Source organism: Hermetia illucens, chromosome 3 (genome assembly GCF_905115235.1).
Source record: "Hermetia illucens chromosome 3, iHerIll2.2.curated.20191125, whole genome shotgun sequence".
NCBI lineage: Eukaryota > Metazoa > Arthropoda > Insecta > Diptera > Stratiomyidae > Hermetia > Hermetia illucens.
The window spans coordinates 166436417-166458708 of NC_051851.1; the positions used below are offsets into that span (position 1 = coordinate 166436417).

Here is a 22292-nt window from a genome sequence, read left to right on the forward strand (position 1 = left end):
CAATTAGGGGACTATAGTCCTAAGCCAGGCAACCGTGTCCTCCGTCGCGCAGTCTACTAGTATAAGGTCTGGTCGAAAATTTATGCCGGTGAAGACGAGCTTCTTATTCCATCCCTCACACATCACAATGACGATGAGGTCCGCAATTATTTCCTGCTCCTCAAGACCATTTACTTTAGGAATAGGTTCGGCCAGTCGAAGTCTCCTTTTCGCATTAGCACAGCTAACGGCGAGTCCTCTGCCTCGTAACTTCAGCTATAAACTCCCCGGAATTTTCTCTCTCTTGAGCTAGGTTTTGCGTTTCTTAGGAGCATTCCCCTCTTTTGAACTGATTTCCACTCCTCTTTGCTTTCTTGCTAAATGCTTAGATCTGTCTTGAGCCTTCATAGGGTCCGCTTCCCGTTTCACGATTTTTTTTTAAGATCCCTCAGATGCTAGTTAGCACCTGAACCACTGAGACCTGTATCCTTCCGGACGTGTGATCTGCTGTCCTCAAACGTATCCTTAGTGGTCCCCGCTTTTTGAGTAGGGACCTTTGTTGGTTGCGGTCTGTGCAGTAGTCCAATGTTGACCCTGTGTTGCGGAGATGGGTCTCCTCCTGATGACTTGTTTGTTTGTTTTTGTTTTTTTTTTCACTATGACACTCATGTAGTTCCCATGACTATGGGGGTAGGAGATCCGCCGTGACATAACCCCCTGTGGCACGGTCAAGTCAAACTTTCTCACCGACGTATCAGTGAGGCTCCGTTCGAATACAGTCAATTAACCAAGCCAGTAAACTATCCACTATGCACAGTTCGCCTAACACCCTAGGTTGAGAGAGGACTTTTCGACTCTTGAAACTAGATCTGTAGTGTTTAGTTTATGGTGAGGTCACTTCCTATAGAGTGGGACCATCAATCGCCACGAACAGTTTTTGTTGACGGGAGAGACATAGGAGATGATGTCATTTGGACCAGCAGATTTGTATATATGGAAGGAGGACACTATTCTACATGCCAAAGTCCAGTGCCTCGGCTAAGGCATGTATGAGGTTGTGAATGACCCTTCTTCATCTCTTAGGCTTAGGTTACCCAGGTGCTGACTACGTTCGTTGATGAGGAACTACCTCAACTTGAAGGCCGCCTCAAACGAGTTAGTCTCACCCAAAAAGCGTCTCCATGTGATCGTTAAGCCGAGTTTCTGCTCTTCCTAAGACCTTATTCAGTCTCTTTCTGCCGATTCGACCCAAGAGTTAAGTCGGATTGCAGAGTGCCTTTGTCATGCTCCTCTGTTGTGCCGATTCCGAGCTCCACTAGGGTTTTTTTATCCTTCTTTGGCGCACTTTCAATTATTGATGATGTATACATATTCCCTCCTCTCAAAGCGTCCTCAAAGCAAAAAAAATAGTAATCAATAATCAATTCTGCAAAAAAAGTAAAGTAGCTTTTCTTTGCGCGATGTTCCAAATCCCTGCTCTCAGATAACTGCAACAGTACACCACATACCCATTAAAATTCCATCAATGCAACACGTACAAAAACTATATTTTTAGATTTTATCCAGTCGCTTTTCTGAATTAATCATATCCCCTACAATACACAAGAGAAAAAAAAATTCAATTCAATTTGAATAAATTCAGTACAACAAAACGCTGCCACTTTATCACTACACCTTCTCGCTCCTAAATGGCATATTGCTGTTGCAATATTACTGGAAAATCTGTGGAGCTCGTCGAAAAATCTATGCAATATGCATTTCCATCTACAAACACGTATCCATATATTTGAATATTAGCGCATCCAGGCAATACCTATCTACGTAGTATTTTCGAAATGCGATCCGGAAACCATTCCGCCAACCTGCGATATCAACTATGCACACGTTCAAAACACAGGTTTTCCCAGGACTTTTGTCGCGAACCGGGGGGCGGAAAAAAAGGATATTTCATCCGTTCTATTGTGGGTGCCGTTCAGTTCTATTCTGACCTCCATTTCCATACCTAAGCGTACTCGGGGTTTTCATATATCACACGTTTGAATATTTGTAAAAGTCTAGATTCGCTAGTCCTGAGCTCATTTTAGTTTGCTTTGTACGTCTTCCTTGTCCTGATTTGTATTCATATATTTTTTTTCTAGTTTATTTTGCGTTTTCTTTCCTGCGACTCCCATGGTCGTGACCCTTATTTTATTATTTGTATTTTCCATGCGGAAAGGATTATATTCCTTCCGAGGGAGTACAAGAGAACCACTTGGCTCCTGACTGTCTCCGTGGTCTCAGATTGACGTTTTCCTTCGACAACTATCAAAGATGCCATAAAACTTTATATAGGAATTGGCTTCGCGTATAAACTCGTGTCCCTGAAAATTTCTTCATCCCTACATATCTGCATATATATAGCCTACTATAATACAGAAAAGATAAATTCATCCATCCATGGCTTCATCTTCTCTTTCTACTTTCATTTCTTCAACAGATGTTCCAGATATCGTTTGCCAGGAATATGCAGTGCCGCACATGCAGGATTTAATACCAAAAATTCCGGGCGGTTATGTTAGTGTACGCATGACCCCACCCCCATTGAATAACATTTTTCCAAAACCGCCACCGGTTCCACCGCCACCATCCGAAAAATATTATGCAGCGACAGCAATATGTAAACCACCGACGCCAACCACTCCGTCAACGGCACAGGTGGTGAATCCTTATAGTGATGTCGATACGATTTCAACAGATGAGGACCTGCAATTGCAGGACTTTCCCAGACAGTCGTTGGTTATTGTTGAGAAATTGGGATGCGGCGTGTTTGGTGAATTGCACTTATGCGAAACGAAAGGATTAAGGTAAGTTGCGATATGTGTAATATGTTTGCTTTTATGCCCTAGCCGGGCCTGGAGGGTTGGTCCAACCAGTTCATCCGTTTCTGCCTTTCCAGTTCAAGTTTCGTGACCTACTTGTTTTTAGTTGGGACGAATGAAGCCTCGTACGTCTTTGAATAAACCCATCCTCGGTCACCTCGCACTTTCATTATCCCCATCCCTTTGCCTTTCGCCGGCCGTGCACTTTTCTCAACTTAACATTTGCCCTCTATCGCATACAGGATCATTGCAGCGTCGGCTCCTAAGTTTAACCCACTAAAAGATTAACTCATTTCACTGTACCAGGATTTCCATCCGCATCTCTCGTTGCGCCATAATTGCGTGGAATGTGCAACAAACCCTTATGCGAATATGACTCTCCCTCGCTTGACCCCGTTTCTCGCCATTAATATTAAAGAAATTCAAGCTGGTTTACCAGCCCTCGAGTATTACTCTCGTATGGGGCAAAGAGGGTAATCAGGAAAGCGCACTATGCTTAGGTAAACCCGTAACTACTTCTGACCTCTCAAATTGCAACCTAAATTACCGGATGCAATTTAGCACGAATTTTACATATAATTTACAAAATAAGTAGGGGTGAATGGCGTCAGACGAGATGAGAGGCCCCTGGGGGGGATGCTAAATATGTACAATAGTTTGAAACAAAAGGATATGGTGGGAAAAATAAAGGGCAGGAAATGCAAATAGGATGCCAGCAACTATTTTGTTGGATCGTTTGTTCCGGTCGTGGTTGTTCATGATTGCAAAGCAAGGGTTGCTTTGCTGTAAAGTATAAACATGCAATTAAGTGAATTTTGGTTTTGCTTTATAACAAAGTTTGGCAAGTTTATGGAGCGCGAGTTATTGCATTGCTAATTGTACGTTGGAGTTAGGTTAGGGGTTCATCTGGATGTCTATCTAATTTTATGTCAATTTCATGAACTAAAGGACGGAAATGATTTCTGGATATTAAAAAAATCAGCGATTATCTCTTCAAAATCTTCAAGGACATTTAATGAATTAAGTTCGTTGGGGTAAATTTGATGTCAGTCATTTCATATGGCTAGGGCGAACTTGACTGGAGCCAGACAATCTCAGTCAGAATCGAAAGTAAGACCCTCAGAGCTTTATAAAATCCTAGAAATGTTTATATAGATGTAAATTGGTATTTCACTGGATACAAAACATTGGAAAAGTATACAATTTAAAACAAGTCGGGAAACCGGAAGCTGGACGCTTCAGGTACGAAAGGTTTTGTGTATTTCTTAGTACGTAGCACGCAATATATCCATATATTATGTGAGCGCATCCCCTTTCGGGTGATATTGACATTCATAGTCTTCAATTTTCAAAGAAGCAACAAATTTGAGGTATTATAACTTTGTTAGGAATAGTGCGATTTCCACCAAAATCATGCTCTATATTCTAGCCTATATTACTGCAAAATTTCATGGTACTAGGATGAACTTTATTTAAACAGATATCGGCATGGAAGGTATTTCGAAGCCCAGGCACCATATAGTGGCAGCCTCCTGATTTTTTTCAAATTTTTCGGTTTGGTAGTTTCTGAGAATGGCCCCCTTAAAGAAGTGATCACTTTCAACCCCCCGCGCTCCCTACCCTTCCAACGAATGTCAAAACTAAGATCGGCTTTGAAAAGTACTAACCTTTAATTTGATATCCCACATGACTATATTTGATGAAAAAAAATGTTACACTCCCCTTTTGCATGTATGGGGACCCCTCCTTAAATTCAACGTAAAAGGATGTAATTCACTGTATGCGTGAGCGTTCACAGTTCCCACCTTTCTACCAAATTTGGTGTCAATCGCTATAACTGTCTCCGAGAAAAATGCGTGTGACGGACAGACAGACACACAGACTCTACTTGGACTAAAGTAGAGCGAAAAGGTAGACCACAAAAGAGGTCACGGCCCGATGCGCTTATTATAAAATCAACAAGCGACCTGACATATGCAGAAATCTTACGGAAAGTAAAAACAGACAGTTCCCTCTTGGACTTGGGTGAACACGTGAACCGTATAAGACGCACGCAGAAAGGCGATTTGCTCGTTGAGCTTAGGCCAGGAGAGAGTAAGTCCCACGATTTACATAAAAAGATCGAGTCATCACTGGGCAAAGTAGCTGAGGTAAAGGTGAGCCAGGACTCAATGTTAATTGAATGCAAGGACCTGGATGAGATCACCACAAAAGCGGAGATCTGCGAGGCCTTAAAGACTCAACTCGGGCTAAATTCGATCCTTGAGTCCAATGTGATAAGGCTCCGAAAACCATATGGTGGTTCTCAGACGCCCACAATAGCCCTACCATTCGAAGCAGCAAAAAAGGCTATTACTGTTGGCAAAATACGCGTCGGCTGGGTCAGCTGTCGACTGCGAGAACAGATATCGCAAAAGAGGTGTTTCAAATGCCTGGAATGGAGAGTGCAATGCGAATCCTAAATGCCTGCTATGCAGAGAAACACAGGAGGGTAACGTCGATCATGTCACAGGCAGTTACCGATGTCCGGCGTTTAAAAAGGCTATTTCAACTTTTCGCAAATGAAATTCCTACAGCTGAATTTAAACCATTGTCAGGCAGCGCAGGAGCTGCTTTCTCAAAGCGTGCTGGAAAATGAAATTGACGTTGCCATTATATGCGAATATTACAAAGACTTCCACAGTGGTGTCTTTGTATCAGACAGAAGCAGCAAAGCGGCAATCTGGACTTGCGGAAACCGAGCGATCGAAAATACGAACAATAGGATAGAAGACGGATTCACACGAGCTAAGGTAGGCGGCGTTCACGTATTCAGCTGCTACGCTGCGCCGAGCCTCACGCTAGATGAATTCGCATTGATGTTGGAAAAATTAGCTTCCAAAGCAAGCCGCTACAACCCAATAATAATAGCTGGCGATTTTAACGCTTGGGCCGAAGATTGGGGAAGTCGCGAAACAAATGTTGGAGGCCGCATATTGCTCGAAGTATTTTCACGTTTGAACGTTGTTCTGGCAAATACTGGCGACGTCAATACCTTTCGGAGACGGGATATGGGATCGGTAATAGACCTCACCTTTGTTAGCGATTCATTATCTAAGGAGGCTATCATCTTCCAGATGGAGCGTACGACAGGAGCAAAACGAATCAAGAACACTGCAATATCGGGTAGGACCTCCAAAAAACTTGATTGAGAAATGTTCGAAGAAATACTTCTGCAGGAAGCGATACCGGTGGGAAATGCACGAGAAAAGGTTGCGCAGGTCCTTGAAAAGTTACAAAAAGCTTGTGACGCTTCCATGCCTCGCCGCACGGTTCTCAAAAAACGAAAGCCCAACTTCTGGTGGAATGCCGAAATCGAAGAACTTCATAAAGTTTGCCTTAAAGCCAGAAGACACAGCCAACGTAGCAGAAACCGGTCTGAGTCTGAAGAGTTGCACAACCAATATAAGAAGACGAGAAAAGCATTGCAAGCAGCCATCTCTAGAAGTAAAACTGAACACTTCAAGAGATTATGCAAGGAAGCGGACTTCGACCCATGGGGAGGTGCATACAAGGCAGTTATGGCAACAATCAAGGGAAAGCGTTCACCGCCGATCACCAACTCTGATTTGCTGCTGGAAATCATTAGCACTCTCTTCCCATATGTTGTCGAACCTACCCACTGTCCAGGTAGATCCCGGTGAAATTCCCGAGGTAACCACGAAAGAAGTCCTGGAAGCCGCGAAGAAGATTGCCGAAAATAAAGCCCCAGGTTTAGACGGCATTCCGAATAAAGTACTGACAGTGGCCGTCAAGACAGTTCCAAGGTGGTTCTCGGAAACATTTACCACGTGCCTCAAAGATGGGATTTTCCCGGAAGAGTGGCGGAAACAGAAGCTTGTGCTAATCCCGAAGCCAAATAAACCATTGGGTGGTCCTTCGTCTTATAGACCTATATGCCTGCTAAACGGCATCGGCAAACTTTTCGGACGGGTCATCTTCAATAGGCTTGTACCAATCACAGGAAGGGAGGGTGGTCTCTCAGACAGGCAGTTCGGATTCCGATAGTCAAGATCTACTGTCAATGCCATCAGCACGGTGGCGGAAATTGCGGAAAAAGCAATGGAGGCCAATAAATCTTGCGCGGTAGTTACTCTCGATGTGAAGAATGCCTTTAATACAGCAAAATGGAACAAAATAATTGCGGCTTTAACCAAATTGGGCGCTCCTAAATATCTGGTGCACATAGTCACGGAATTTCTCCGGGAGAGGATATTGTGTTACGATTCGGACGATGGACCTAAAACGTATGCAACAACCTGCGGGGTTCCACAAGGATCAGTCCTCGGTCCTCTCCTGTGGATAATAATGTATGACGGAATTCTAAAGTTGCAACTACCCAAAGGAGTGACAATCATTGGCTTCGCAGACGATATCGGAGTAACTATCGTCGCACAAGACATTGATGAGGTCAAGGTACTCACAAACGAGGCAATTTTTGAAATCAGGTCTTGGCTAGAGGAAGCTGGTCTGACACTCGCGGAGCATAAAACCGAGGTAGTTTTGATTACAAAGCGAAGGAAGCAGACGTCGGTAAAGTCAGGATTGGCGAACACATAATACAGTCGCAGCGAACGCTTAAATATCTAGGAGTTATGGTTGACCAAAGACTGAAATTCAAGTCTCATCTTGAAAATTTAGCAACCAAGGCTTCCGGAGTGGCTACATTGTTGGCAAGAATGTTGCCAAATATAGGTGGTCCTAGGCAAAGCCGTCGGCTCCTGATCTCGAGAGTTGTTAGCTCCATCTTGCTTTATGCAGCTCCAGTCTGGGCATCGTCTTTGAAGGTGGACGCAATGAGAAGAAAAATCGCAGCCCCATACCGATTGAGCGCATTACGTACGTCATGCGCTTACCGTACAATTTCAGATGAAGCAGCTTGTGTGATAGCCGGCATGATCCCCATCGACATCTTGGCGAATGAGGGTCGACGCCTCTATGACCCATTATATGCAATCGGTGAGTCTTATACCAATCGTCGGCAATTGGCACGAAGTGATTCTATTTTGAAATGGCAGAAAAGGTGGGATGATTCACCTAAAGGACGCTGGACACACAGGATTATTTCAGATGTCTCTAAATGGATCAAGCGAAGACACGGTGAGGTTAGTTACCACCTAACACAATTCCTAAGCGGACACGGAGGGTACCGTGCATACCTTTATCGCTTCGGGCGTGACGACTCCCCGTATTGCCCAACATGCGTGATGATTCCGAAAGATGCGGAGCATGTTGTTTTTAACTGCCCGCGGTTCGCTGCACACAGAGCGGAGGAGGAAATTATTGACAACCGAGAATATCCTAAAGTTGAAATAATGAAGAAATTAGAACCCACATTGGACGCCATTTTGCAAATGATCTGATACGTCAGATATTTCCTTCTATTTTAATATATAATCACTTAGATTCCTATTTCCATATTTCATTTTATGTTGAGAACCAGAATGCTGCTATGATGTCTTAGTTTATCTGGTATTATCTAACCAGACAAGATAAAACTCCATTCCTTCCCCTTAATGGTATGCGAAGTTTTTCACGAATTCTAACAGAATATTTTTGTCCTTCTCGTAGATCTTATCTAAATGTCACGGTAACTAAACAAACTACAATAATAGTATGACAATAAACTAATACTCTTCATTAATATATCCAAAAATTAGAGTCCTTTTGACTATTCCCCCAACAGTTCGTACCAAGGCATTTTTCCCATACATTTTAGCCCACATTGGGCGCTATCTTAGAAAATCACTTTACCTAGCATTTTTGTTCATCTAAATTAACAATTCATGCATTTTATTCATACAACTTGCAATTTACTATCTGCTCAAGGAAGACAAACTACCGCCCACTGTATGTAAGCCTCAGTCATTTTTTTGCTGATCCTGTGCGTCTTAGACGATAACTATCGGTCAAGACTTATATCCAAACAGTTGACCGTACTTCTTCTATCTAATGGCAGGCACCAGCGTATCTTTTGTGTAGACTTTCTCCTTTTCCTGCTCAATATGTGAAATTTGGACAAAGTAACTGAGTTGATAATCAGTCTCAAGGGTTCCAGGGAGGTCACAGCTAAATCGCATCCTGAATCGTTTGACAAAATGTCTTCTGATCAACCTTTCCGATTAGAAACTATAACAAGTCGAGAAACCAGAACCTGGACGCTTCAAGTATGAAAGGTTTTGTCTATTTCTTATATAAAAACATTGGAGTATACATTTCTCCCGTCAGTACCCAGCACGTGATGTATCAGCATATATCAGAATATTCAGTTAAGGGGGGTTTCCTGTCAATTACTAAAAATTGTAGTAATATATTATTAACAGATATCGGCATTGAGGGTATTTCGGAACCTAGGCACCGTATAGTGGCAGCTTCGCGATCTTTTTCAGATTTTTTGGTTGGTTAGGTGCTGAAAATGGGCCCACGAAAGAAATGACCACTTTTCAGCTCCCGCCCTCCTCCATTTTGCATTGAATGTCAGAACTAAGAACAGCTTTGAAAAGCAAAAATACAAGACTTTTTATTTTATGCTCTACTAAGAAAAAATGTTAGACCCCCCCCTTTCCTTTGCACGTATGGAGACCCCCCCCCCCCCCGCCTAAAATTCCACATAGAAAGATGTAAGTCTCTGCATACCACCAAATTTGGGGTCAATCGGTATAACCATTTCCGAAAAAAATGCGTATGACAGACCGCAACCCGATTACCGATGTTTCACACAACTTGCGTTCGAAACCGGATCAGGTCTGGCGTTTTCTGCTGCTTGACAGTTTGTCAATTTATCGATTGTTCGAAAAAGAACTCTATCCGGATCGGACCACTTGGGAAGCAACATACTTCCTCTTTTCTGGTCCCCAGACCCCTTTTCTTTGGGCTAAACAATAAGGTTTTTTTTGCATTTTTAAAAAAAGTTTACTGATGCTTTCGTCCTGTGCAGAAGTAACTCATCAGAGGCTGCCTCACCACTGTCCTGGGAGCAGTGTCACCGAAAGGGGCGACAAGTGGTAATCGCAAACACAACATGAGTGCGAATTATATTGAAGTGATACCCTTCGTATGTTCAGACCTAAACAAGGCCGAAGTAAATTTTTTGTTGAGGATGCAGGGAGTCCTGAGTCAACATCAACTTGATGATTTTTGATAGGACAAATTGTTATCCCAAGGAAGTGTCGATGACTGAACGTGAAATGCAATCATCCAAATAGGGCGCTTGTTACATTCCGGGCTATTCATGGCACAATTCTCTTCTCTTGCATACCCCATGTATGGATCTGTGCCCCACCGTGTGAGTTGTCCGCTCAAAATGATAACTTTTATCAGCGGTTGGAGTAGCGGACGATCCTACCAGCTGTCACAGTTTCTCAATTACTCTCAATTTTTCTACCAGTATAATTTTAAAAAGTTGAAATCGCGCTGCCATAGTTCCTACTTCCTGATAGTATTCTACGATAGGTTCATAATTTTGTTGAATTAAGTTTCAGCCCTAAAGATCCTCACCTAGAAGATTTGTGATACTCCCAGTACTTTCCCCTGCTTTTATTACAACGTGCAGATTAGTTCAACCAACAGTTTTCTCGCCTTTAGATTCAGTCAATTTTTACTTGGAGGGACCTTTCACTTCCGTGAATTTTAATAAAATCCCATAAATGCAAAACGAACACCGCCCGGTCAGAAGACAAGCTTACGTTTTGCTAATGGTAAAAGGCAGCAGTAGTGGCAATCAAGTGTTAGATAACCAATAACGGACTTCACCACTTTTAGAGTAGGCTGTCGTCCATCGTCCCCTTTGCAATTATATCCAACTTCGTGGTTAGTTGAAACTCATGATAGAAGCAAATTATGTCCCCAGAAAGGCCTAATCCGGATTCTAGTCATCCAGGTTCTCAAGACTACGATAATGTCAAGATGAAGTCAGTTCAGGCGATTTTAAAACATTCAATAATCTCAGTAATATCGAAATTGTCGCAATTTGGTCATTATTACCAGAGCTGGATAATAGGATCTACCTCCCCGAACACTTATAATCCGGAACGGGGCAAATCCAATGCAGTTCACAGATTTGGAGACCATAGTAGAGTAGTTTTCCTTTCTATCGAATTTCAACGATCGCCTATCTTTGGTCATATGTGATTGCCCCACATAAAATCGAGACATCAAATCCAATTTGATACAGCAAATCATTGTTTTTTGGCAAGACATGGTCTGAAGTATCTAAAAGCGCCCTCAGTATGTAATTGCTGCACTTAGCTGATGATGGACCTACGCAATCAACCCTCGTTTTTTTATGTTTATGATGACATGGTGGTCCTGCCGCGGCCCACCCTAACCTACATGTTCACCTTCTTCATGGGGGGGGGGGGGGCATTCGTCACTTAGATGTCATCATCCGCTCAGAACAGTCCAAGCCGCGCGCTTTGTTTTTTGTGATTTAATCCCCTCCCTTATAAGCCGTTTCCTTTGGGATTGAATTCTTTGATGGTATCAATCCGCCTCGAGATTTCGCGTCCCCATTAGATTAGTTTACCCCGGGTGAATTTAATTTTGTTGACTCCTGAGTCACGACACGTGACAAAATCTCTGTGTCCTGACACGGAGATAATATTGGAGAACCAATTACCCCGGCCCTCATCTCGGCGAACTGCTAACATTTGGATTAGCTACAGCGCGTGCGTCCGGTTCCTAATACTATCTGGCCCAGTCGGTATTCACGATTGGCAAACCTCTTAGGGGAGTTTGCTTGGTGATTGTGTTGGTACCAAGGTGATGAAAAGCTGGACTCCATGACCTTAACATACCCCCCACATACAAAAGTGAAGCATGGAGCCACGCAGGACCTAAGGCTTTCCAAAATGTGCGCCTTCGTGCTAAAGTTGACAGCTGGTTGGGCGCTCATTTTTTAGAAGGAACCTGCCTGAATAATCTCCATTTGGTTTTGTTGCTCTAACCTTCTCCAAACCGATTGTTCAGTTGTTTTAGTGAAGTCTGTTTTTCGTGTTCCGCGTTGTTTGTCATACACTCGAAGGAGGAGCAACGCGTTTGCGTGAAATTTTGCGTTAAATTGGGCAAACTGTTGACTGAAACTTTTCAAGCGCCTTTGATGGTGAAGTGATGAGTCATTCACGGTATCACGAGTGGTTTAAAGAATTCAAGGAAGGCAGAACATTAATGGAAGATGACCCTCGCTGAGGAAAACCTTCAGCCTGAATTGACGACTTTCATGTGGCCGACGTGAATGCCCTTACGCGTTCCAATCGTCGTTTGATGATTCGGAAGATGGCAGCGGAGTGCGACATCTCATTTGGGTCATGTCAGGAGATTTTTACCCAAAAATTGGAGATGGGAAGGATTTCAACCATGTTCATTCCGCGACTGATGACAGAGGATCGAAAAGGGCATCGCCTGGAGATTTTTGTCAGAAGCTCTTCGAAGTAGCCAATGCCGATGGAAACTTCTTGAAAACCATTATAACATATGAAGAATCTTGTGTTTATGGCTACGATGTGGAAACCAAGGTGCAGTCGTCCCAGTCGAAGTCAATAAATTCACCAAGACCAAAAAAGCTCGCTAGGTGAGATCGACCGTTAAAATGTTGCTCCCTGTTTTCTTCTCTTTGAAGGGTGTCATCCACCACAAATTCCTCCCACAAGGTAATACAATCAATCGTTATCGATACCGCAAAACCCTGAAACTTAACGCCAAAAAATTCGTCAAACGAGGCCGGAATTCTGGGCAACAAGCGAATGCTTCTTCCACCACGACAACGCGCCTTGTTACACCGCACTCCTCATTCATTCGCAATTTTTTGTCAAAAACTAGATGAAAACCCTTCCCTATCTGCCCTATCCTGTTGACCTGGCCCCGTGTGACTTCTGGCTATTCCCAAAACTCAAGTACCCAATGAAAGGACAGCGTTTTCAAACGATAAGGAAGATCAAGGAATAGTTGAACGGCATCCATGAAACAGAGTTTTCCACATGCATGGAACACTGGTAACACCGGTGGGAGAAGCGTATTCGCTCCCAAGGGGAGTGTTTTGAAGGGGATAAATTAGAACAATTGTAAATATTTGTAACAAAGAATTATTGAGGAAGTTCTGGAACTTTTTGATCAGACCTCATAGTTGATTTTGCTGTTTAAAAAACAACAAAATTCAATCTTCTTCTCGTGGAGGATATTGAAAAAATTGGGAACAGCAATTTTCCTGGCACTCAGACCCCCCAACCTATATACCATTTTGAAGCTTAGATCTTCCCCCATCCTCCGCCAATAATAGTGATCACGAATTAAGCTCCTTTTTCCTAAATTCTCAATATTAACGGAGATATAAGCGTTTAGATGGTACCTTGGTGGGACTATCTGTTTCCCCGTGGTATGGGATGCAAGTTGCTTTAATTATCGAGGGTAGGTTCTTAGTCCTAGAAACCACTTTCGGTGCTATTCTACTTTTTTTCGAAAAGCCAACATTTGGCAATAGACCAAAACCAGGAGACGTTGATAGATATGCTTTGGAGTATGACGCTGTTACGTCTGGATATCCTGTAGAATCGCGAAGACATTTTCGAGCGGATGTGCACTGATGGGTTGACATACAGGGAGAGGACCCTTTTTCAGATTAAAAAAGTGCGAGCTCAAGGATCTCTTGGAAGGTTGTTCTACTGAATATTCGTTTTTCAGCTTTTGTGTGAAACAAAACCTTATTAGAATCGTGTCCATGTCTGTTTTTTTATTCAGGGAGGTGGAAATCTTCAAAAGACACTGGTCTGGACACACCAGCGTGTGGGATTTTTACGCATTAAAACCACGCCCGACTCCCCCTTCCCCCCATAAGGTATTACATCACGAGGCGGAGTCAGCTCATTCTAGCTTAGTCACCTTTCTTCCATACGCGACGCACCTGGCCGCGCTTTTCTTCTCTCCTCTGCCTTTCACAGTTTGGTTGGGATACATGCGATCATGCAATTGACCGCATCCCAATTTTCTTGATGTGCTACCATTTTCAGCACCAGAATTTCTGGTACCAGCACCTCCCCTAGAGTGTCCTCTAAATTCCTCCTTTCTTCCACAAATCTCGGATAGGGAAAGAATACATGCTCTGGGTCCTCTGGGACTCCATCGCAATTTAGACAGTCGCGTGAGGTCTCCAATTTAAACATGTGCAGGTATTGGCGATACCCTCTATGCCCCGTGAGAAACTGGGTGAGATTATAATTAATCTCATCATGTCATCTCTCCAACCAATCCTTGATGGCAGGAATGAGCCTGTCAGTCCACCGATCCTTTTCTGAGCGTTCCCACCGCTCTTGCCATATTTATAGATCTCTCCCCCTTAGCGTTCTTCGTCTGCGATAAGGGAGAGATTGGCTTCGCATGGTATATATTCACCATCTCATCTGCCAAGATGTCAATCCGCATCATTCCAGAGATAATGAATGCTGCATCATCTGAGACAGTCCTTAAGGCAGAGCATACCCTCAGGGATGTCCTCCTGTAGATTTCACTCCGTTTGTTAGTGTTAACTGACATCCGCAACGCCCTCCTCCAAACTGGGGTCGCATAGAGCATGATTGAGGTCACCACCCTGGCAATAAGCAACCTAAAGGTATGCCGTGTAACTCCCACATTTGGCATCATCCTCGCCAGAGATACACTAACAGTGGATGATTTATCGCAAACATACTGTACGTGTTGCTTATAACTGAGCTTCCTGTCTATCATCACCCCCAAGTATTTGGTGGTCGGCTTGGAAGTGATGATACGATTCCGGATTCTAACGCAGGCATAATTATTGATGAGGACCGCTTTTGTTTTTTCCTCCGCAAGTGTCAGATCAGAGCTCTCTTGCCAACTTTAACAGCACTGATTGCCTCACTTGAGTATAACTCTGCATCTTCGATATTCTTTGCGACAACAACCAGGGCTATGTCGTCAGCATAACCTACCACTGTGGCTTTCTCCGGAAGGGGAAGATTAAATACATCCCTGCGGAACCCCCACGGAAACAACGTACTTCTGGGCTCCGTCATCAGTGTCATATCAGAGCCTCCGTTCAGTTAAATAACTATCGACATTAGCAGCGATAGGCAGGAATACCAACCTTTGCTAGCGACTTGCGTATTAGATTCCAATTAATAATAATAATAATAATCGTTGGCGCAACAATCCATGTTGGATCAGGGCCTTGAAGTGTGTCAGAGCACTTCATTCAAGACCGTAACGGTACACTAGGAGGCAATGTGGTCAGCATTGCGCTCGCCCGAGATTATTACCCTGATTTGACTCAGGTACTCATTCACAGCTGAGTCGACTGGTATCCGACGTCAAATCACGATACAAATTCCACTGCCACCTGTGAGATTTGAACCGCGACCTTCCATACGACAGCCTTGCGCTCTAACCACTCAGCTATCCGGACACCAATTGGCCGAATTAAATGCATTTTTCACGTCCAGGATCACTACCACGCAATATTTGCTGGTACTACCCTTTCCGTGGATTGCATCTCCGGCCAAGCCAGTAACCAATTTGATGGCATCGATGGTTGATCTGGCTTTAAGGAACCCATACTGTCGATCTGAAAGCCACCTTGGCTCTCAACAACCGCGGGTAATCCATTACCCACTCTAACATTTTCCCCACAATGTCCAAAAGACATATGGGTCGGTGAGAGAATGGTTCTCCTGGAGGTTTACCAGGCTTAGGCAGAAGTACCAACTTCTGCCGCTTCCATGCCGCTGTTAATATTCCCTCGGAGATGCACGCTTCGAACAACTCTTCGAGCATGTCAAACCTGGATTTCACGGCAAGCTTAAGGGCCTTATTCGGTACTCCGTTCAAGCCCGGCGCTTTATTGTCTCCTATTCTACCGCTGATCTTCAGCAGCTCGTCTCTAGCGACTGGCCAAATTGCCATCACATTCAGAGGTGGTTGAAATGTATCGGCACTCTCCTCTTGCTGGAGGAATAACCCCTGGATGATTTTCAGCAAGAGGGTGGGACTCTGAATCGTCCCATCGCGATTCTATAAGCACTCCCCCACGGGTTTACATTCGCTTCTAAGCAGAGCTCCTTAAAGCATTACTTCGCTGGATGGCGAACTTGAGGGTTTTGCGGATTGCCTTATAGGCGCTTTCTTTCTGCCCTTGAATCGCTCTTCTGGCTCGGTGGCAGGCTAATCGAAGGCCGGTCAGTTCATCATTCCATCAATAGTTTGGTCTTCTGCTGGGGAATAAGCACCTCCTAAACACAGAAGCGTCACATACTTTGGCGATGCATTGAGCCAGATTAACGGCTCTTTCCGTAGAGACGCCTGCTCTATCAGGTTGATCTAACCACACTTCTATGAAGGTCTGCTCATCCCAAGATTTGGTGACCGGCCTGAAATCTTTTTCGGTTTTCGGCCCTGTGGCTCGACACATGTCTCAAAGAAGTTTGCCTGGTGATCGCTGTGGGTGTAGCATTTCGCTGACGCACCAGGAAATTATGTCCATCTGCGCAAAAGCTTCTAATAGACTGCGCCCCTAGCATTCTATCATTTGATTCTCTGAGTCGATATATGTCTGTCCCTCTGTCTATCTATCTGTCTTTCACATCCGATTTATTCGGGAACGACGAGGATGGGGCTCAAAATTTTTTTTTTCACAGAATGTAGCGTTGTGAGATATCAAATGATAAGACTCATTTAGTACTTTTCGAAACTGATCCCATATTTGATATCTGGCCTTAAATTCATAGTGGCAGTGGAGGGTGGGAATAATATAAGACCTAACTTTGGGAAGTTTGAATGAAATCCAATAATTATTAACAAAGTTATAGAAGGTGAAACTTTTACATTTTATGTGAAGTTCGTGCATTCTAAAACGTGTGTAACGTCATCATAACATATCAATTCGTCAATACCACAATAAAGTGAGCTCATATGAATAGAGGGTCGCAGGGAAAAATTTTCTTTTAGCTTTTTAATCATTTATATATCAATATCAATTACTCGAGATAGGCATATGTATGTTTTTATATGTATACGTTAATGAAGCTTTTTGGTAGTACCTAATTTAGATAGATATATTCTTATAAGGATTAAGTTACTCTATGTAAGTACAACTAGGAGATATATCACATCGCTCTCTGTTGTAAGAAGCTACGACTGGCCTGCAAAATTGGGTTGTTTCCTGAAGAATTCTGTAGGCCTTGCCAAGTCTACTAATTAAATGTGGCTCCAACTCTCTGAAGAAGGGAGACGTTACCAACCCTCACTGCTTCGGACTAGTTGCTTCCTGGGGCTACACTGTCAGGACGATAAGTAGGACTTTCCCTTCTGTACACTAGAAAGAGCTGATACCTTCACTTCTCAAGTCTGTATCGCGGTCTGATCTCCAGAACCTCCCTATCTTAATATCTTAATTTGACAGGTCTGTACCACAGTCTGAGCTTTTGGTACTGCCTTAAGATCACTTACATATTCACTGTATTGAAAATCTAATTTTTTCTCCTTCTACTTTCAGTTCAAATCTTGTTGCTGTCGCCACATTACGCCCCGGTGCATCTGATGCTATGAAAAAGGAGTTTCGTAGCAAAGCTAAACATTTGGCACGTTTGAATGATACAAATGTTGCAAAAATGCTTGGTGCATGTTTGCATGACGAGCCCATCTGCATCGTTTTAGATTATAGTAATTGTCAAGGTGATTTGAATCAATTCCTACAGGAACACGTTGCTGAGACTGGCCCAGTGGGCGTACAAAATAAATCACTAAGGTAAGTACCCTATTGCTCAGCTGGAATTAGGTGGCTCCAAGCGGGAGTTGTTCAAAAGTGAAATATGCATATTTCAAGAGGATCCAGAGATGCAGAAATCTGCTCGAGAACGAGCTCAGACTCTTGTTCCTCTTGCAACTGCATCCACCGAATGCACTCCGAATTTACACTGAAATCTTTCAAACTTAGACCATCCTAACCGCATTGTATCTTGTGCTCTTCCGTTTTCTCGTTTTGCAGCTATGGATCCTTAGTTTATATAGCAACACAAATAGCTTCAGGCATGAAACATTTAGAACAAATGAATTTCGTACATCGAGATCTAGCAACAAGGTAAGTTTCCGTTTCAATTTGAAATTGCAGTTGCACTGGTAGAGGTGCATTATGAGAGGAGCTGCTTGTGGCCGTAGTTAGTATTTATGTAATTTAGTTTTATGGGATTTTAGGGAATGCATTTTAGAGGATGCATTCATTCGTGAAATATTATGACAACTATTACAAAACGAAATATTCGCAGAATGTAATATAGTTTTGCTCGGGATGTATTTTATTAAACCTCAGTGGAATATTTTCTGTGGAATTTTATATTTAAAACAGGAATAAATGGTTTTCGTGGTTTATTATGACCACGGAATATGAAGGGAATGCAAATGATTTTTTTTTCAGTTCAGAATTGATAGAAATGCAACTGACATATTTGTGGATGGAAAAACTGACTCAAATCGAAATTTCTTATAAAATATTCATTCTTGGAACCAGAACTATTTTTGAGATTAAATTATGGAAAATAGCGGGTTGAGATGAAATTTTGTGGGGTTGTGATTGATTTGATTTTGCAGCACGGTATTTTGTGGAGTTACTGTCGAAGACTTAGCATGGTAATCACTTACATTCTTGTGACTGGATTCTAAATTGCGGTTTTTTGATATTAGGAAGTATATGTCTTCTTCTTTTTCTTCAGCCTTTGTCCCGTTCATAAGCGGGGTCGGTTCGACGTGATCGGCTTCGCCATTTGGCTCTATCGAATGCCTGATCTGGGTGCAATCTCGAGGCTTTCAAATCTCCATCTAGCGTATCAAGCCACCGTTGCTTAGGTCTGCCTTTTGGTCGTTTACCATCGACTTCGATGTTCAGACCAATCTTTGCAAGTGAATTCTCGTTTGCACGAATTGCGTGACCATACCATCGAAGACGCCTCTCTCGCAACTTTTCCACGATCGGTGCAACCCCATAACGATCGCGGATATCCTCATTTCGGATGTGATCTAAACGTGTGACGCCACTAGTCCAACGTAGCCTCTTCGTCTCCATTACCGCAAGACGCCGTTCATTGTCTTTTATGGTCGGCCAACACTCAGAACCATAGAGAGCGACGTATATGTATCAAACAGTATTAGCAAAAATGGTGAAATTGCCCAAGATTCCAACAAACCAAGGCTTGAAACAAGAATTACTTAAAGAGGTCATATCTAAAACATACATCAGCTCAAAATCCCTTATAGGGTGGATGCGACAAGATTTTCCCATTTAGTCCCCCATCTAAGTACTAAGCATTTCCAAAAACACTTAACGTGATCGTTGGCGAGGACGATTTTTTCTCAAAAAATCGGTATCAACCGGTATGCAACCGATTAGATAACCTCAAAAACCAAGGAATTATTATTTAGTAACAGCCCAGGTTTTCCATGCTAGGTACATATCTAATGCCTTTCCTTAAAGTTTCCATTATTGTTCTGGGGTTTTTTCCTGCCTTGAATATGTTATTATCAACTCAATAGCGTTTGGCCCCAGTACCTTGGCGTACTTAAAGTAAACTATTCTTGGAGGCTACTCATCCTTTTTCAGTGCTACAGTGTAGTTACTCATTGTTACGAGAAGGACCAATAGACTCTAGTCTGCAGAGGATTCAACTGAAGTGGGTCCGGAAGTCATCAGCCCCACGAGAAAACTAACTACGACAAAGGATCTCCCTAAAACTCACTGAAATGATTGGCCAACACTGCTGTGGAATTTGAATGGGGCTCTGATTGTAGGTCCTAATTCAATTCATGCCCACTTTTGGTGCTTGGATCCCCCAATGGTGAAAAATCAACAACTTTTTTTTTAATTCACTATGGCTTGCTTTACAGCAAAGACAACTCCGCGGATGCTGCATCAATTTTGCTCTGGAGGCAGCGTGACTGCAATTCCCCACTAGATCTTGGTTGGTTTTTGCCGAAGAACTTTTAATGTAATTTTTCTATTAAGAGCTTATCGATAATAGGCGCCACTTTAAACTCTTAATTTCTGTGCAAACCTAAATACATGACGTTTAACCATTTAGTTTCCTAAATTGAGAGTAAGTTTAGCTCGTTTTCGCCACAGAAGAGCTCCGACAGTCGCAGGCTTATACAGAGCTTGGACGAAGCAGACTCCAAAAGAATAGTCAGTACTTAACTGGTGATCCAATCCAATCCGCTCCATTTACAGATTCCAAAACTTTTTCCTAATTTATTTTCCGTTTGGTACTAAAAGTAGCCTGTCTGATTTGGGTACACAGCATCTCTCGGTCGAGGAGCCTCTCGATCGTTTCACATTTTCTGGCACTGTTTTTGGCTTTATACAACAAGGACCGAGGCTTTTGGGAGATACCGCCCCTTTCCGATATCTCCTACAGACCCTTCATTTCGTCTGTGAATTTAGGTTATTAGAGAAGGCATGTTCCGATTTTTCCCGGATAACATCTCAGTTGGGATAGTTAGATGAGTTGTCCAATTTATACTTATGCGGATATTAAGGATATCTACCATGCGCCATGAGGGAATGCGTGAGATTGCGTGCAGGCCTTGATGCTGGGTATCATTCTATAGATCCATTGACCTTTTACCGGCCGTTCCCATCATTGTTGCTACCTACTCAACCATGTCTCCTTTTCAACGTTTTCACATACCAATCACAAGAAGAACCGAGCTCATAATAGATGCCCGTCTTCTCATTGGTCAGAATGTCTATTGCGTAGCCTACATCGTCTGAGATAGTTCTGTAGCCACAATTCACCCTTGTAAACCACACCCACATTGTTGATTGTTGCATATGGGGTTATATGCACTTTTCACATCAAGGGTAACTACAACACAATACTACCCTTCTCGTTGATTATCTTTCAGTTTGTTGGCGGCAATGGTTGATCTGGCTGGACGGGAGCCAAATTTTCGCTCTGGTAAGGCTTCCGAACTCTGCAACAAGGAGCAATTTGCTATAAAGTATTGATTCGCAAATGTTCTCCTAACAGTCTCCAATAGACATATGGGCCTGTATGAAAATAGTCCATCAAGAGGTTTAACAGCTTTAAAAACAAACATACGTCAGAAATGACCCTATCAATCAGACACATCTTAAAGCCCAGTCATTTGTTACCGCCCAACCTACTGCACCACCACCACCACATCCAAACATCTCTGGAGACTGTTTCCGCGCCTATTCTGCTGAACAATTTCTAGAAGTAAATCGGACATTGCTTCCCCCTGAGGTTTATATTCGCCTCTGAGAAGAGGTATTTATAACTCTCCCTCTTGCTTCGTTGTATAACTAGCTTAAAGTTTTCTTGAACTTCCTAGTAGATACGCGGCTTCACCTCTAGGACACTCGTACCGACTGCTTTTTGAGCCCCTCGTCTGGCTCAATGGCAGACCGACCGAAGATAATACGGTTCACTAGGGAAGTTTAACTCTTGACATCAATATGATGACATGTTGTCGCGATTCGTGATATTAAGCTAGTAAGTAAGTAAGTTCGCTCTGAAGGTATATCTGGCCACCTAGCCTGACCCTAATTTTTGTTCGTACAAAGCCCCAACCACTTGCCTTGTTTTCCTGTCCAAGAACGATTGGCTGGTAGCTGACGTCCCAGGACATGTCAAGAACTTATGAAGAATTAGCGAAGTTAGGTCCACAATTAAACCGCATCCTCCTCCATCCTCCATCGTCAAGTAATATAATACCAAACTGCATAAAGTCATCCAAAAGACAATACCCTCAGTGAGCTTTGCTGTTCTGTAACCAACGGATTTCGGTCTTCCGCCTTTTCGCGGCCGAGGAAGAGTATAGCGACGATAGACGCATATGCCAAATTTTTCTGACTATGCAAACCCTCTTGCAAGCTGCCTGATATGTGTATACGACCTGTATGGCTTGGTCGGTACTTGCCTACAAAACTACCCTATCTACCAGATAACGATTTCGTACTTGGTCTGTAAGAGTAGGTTTGGGTAACTCTACAGTGATTTAGGTTGTTTTAAATTTGCCTAGTTTTCCCACCGCAATTCACACTTTTTTTAGCTCAGAACAGTTGTCGGTTCCGGCTGTATACCTGCTATCTGGGGCCTCATTTTCATCACACCATATATACTTGGGGCCATGTGTAATGTGATCATTTTTCTCGCCCAAGATCGACTCTCTTAGACGATAGATTTCCCATCCAATGCTGACCTTTCCAGCTTAGAAGAGCTTGAGGCCAGGCTCTGCTGCTAATCGAATATACGTCGTCTATGTACGAGGCTCTGAGGTTCTGAGGCTCCTATAAATCCTTCAGCTTGAACTGTTCTGCTATGGTAGGTCAAGTTTCTGTCCTAGAAATCAGCGCTTGTACGTCCTTGGACTAAATAGAGATTCCATATTTGAGCACCCACC

At 43.1% G+C, this 22292-nt stretch overlaps 1 protein-coding gene across 4 annotated transcripts in view; it reads left to right on the forward strand.

Moving 5' to 3' along the window:
* The window catches only part of LOC119652336 (epithelial discoidin domain-containing receptor 1), a 781389-nt gene that overhangs the window by 638786 nt on the left and 120311 nt on the right, over positions 1-22292 (forward strand). For all 4 annotated transcript variants that reach the window (XM_038056350.1, XM_038056353.1, XM_038056352.1 and 1 more), the window contains exons 12-14: positions 2456-2822; positions 17374-17625; positions 17866-17958. In XM_038056350.1, coding sequence (XP_037912278.1) covers positions 2456-2822; positions 17374-17625; positions 17866-17958 — 712 coding nt within the window. The remainder of the gene's footprint in view (positions 1-2455; positions 2823-17373; positions 17626-17865; positions 17959-22292) is intronic.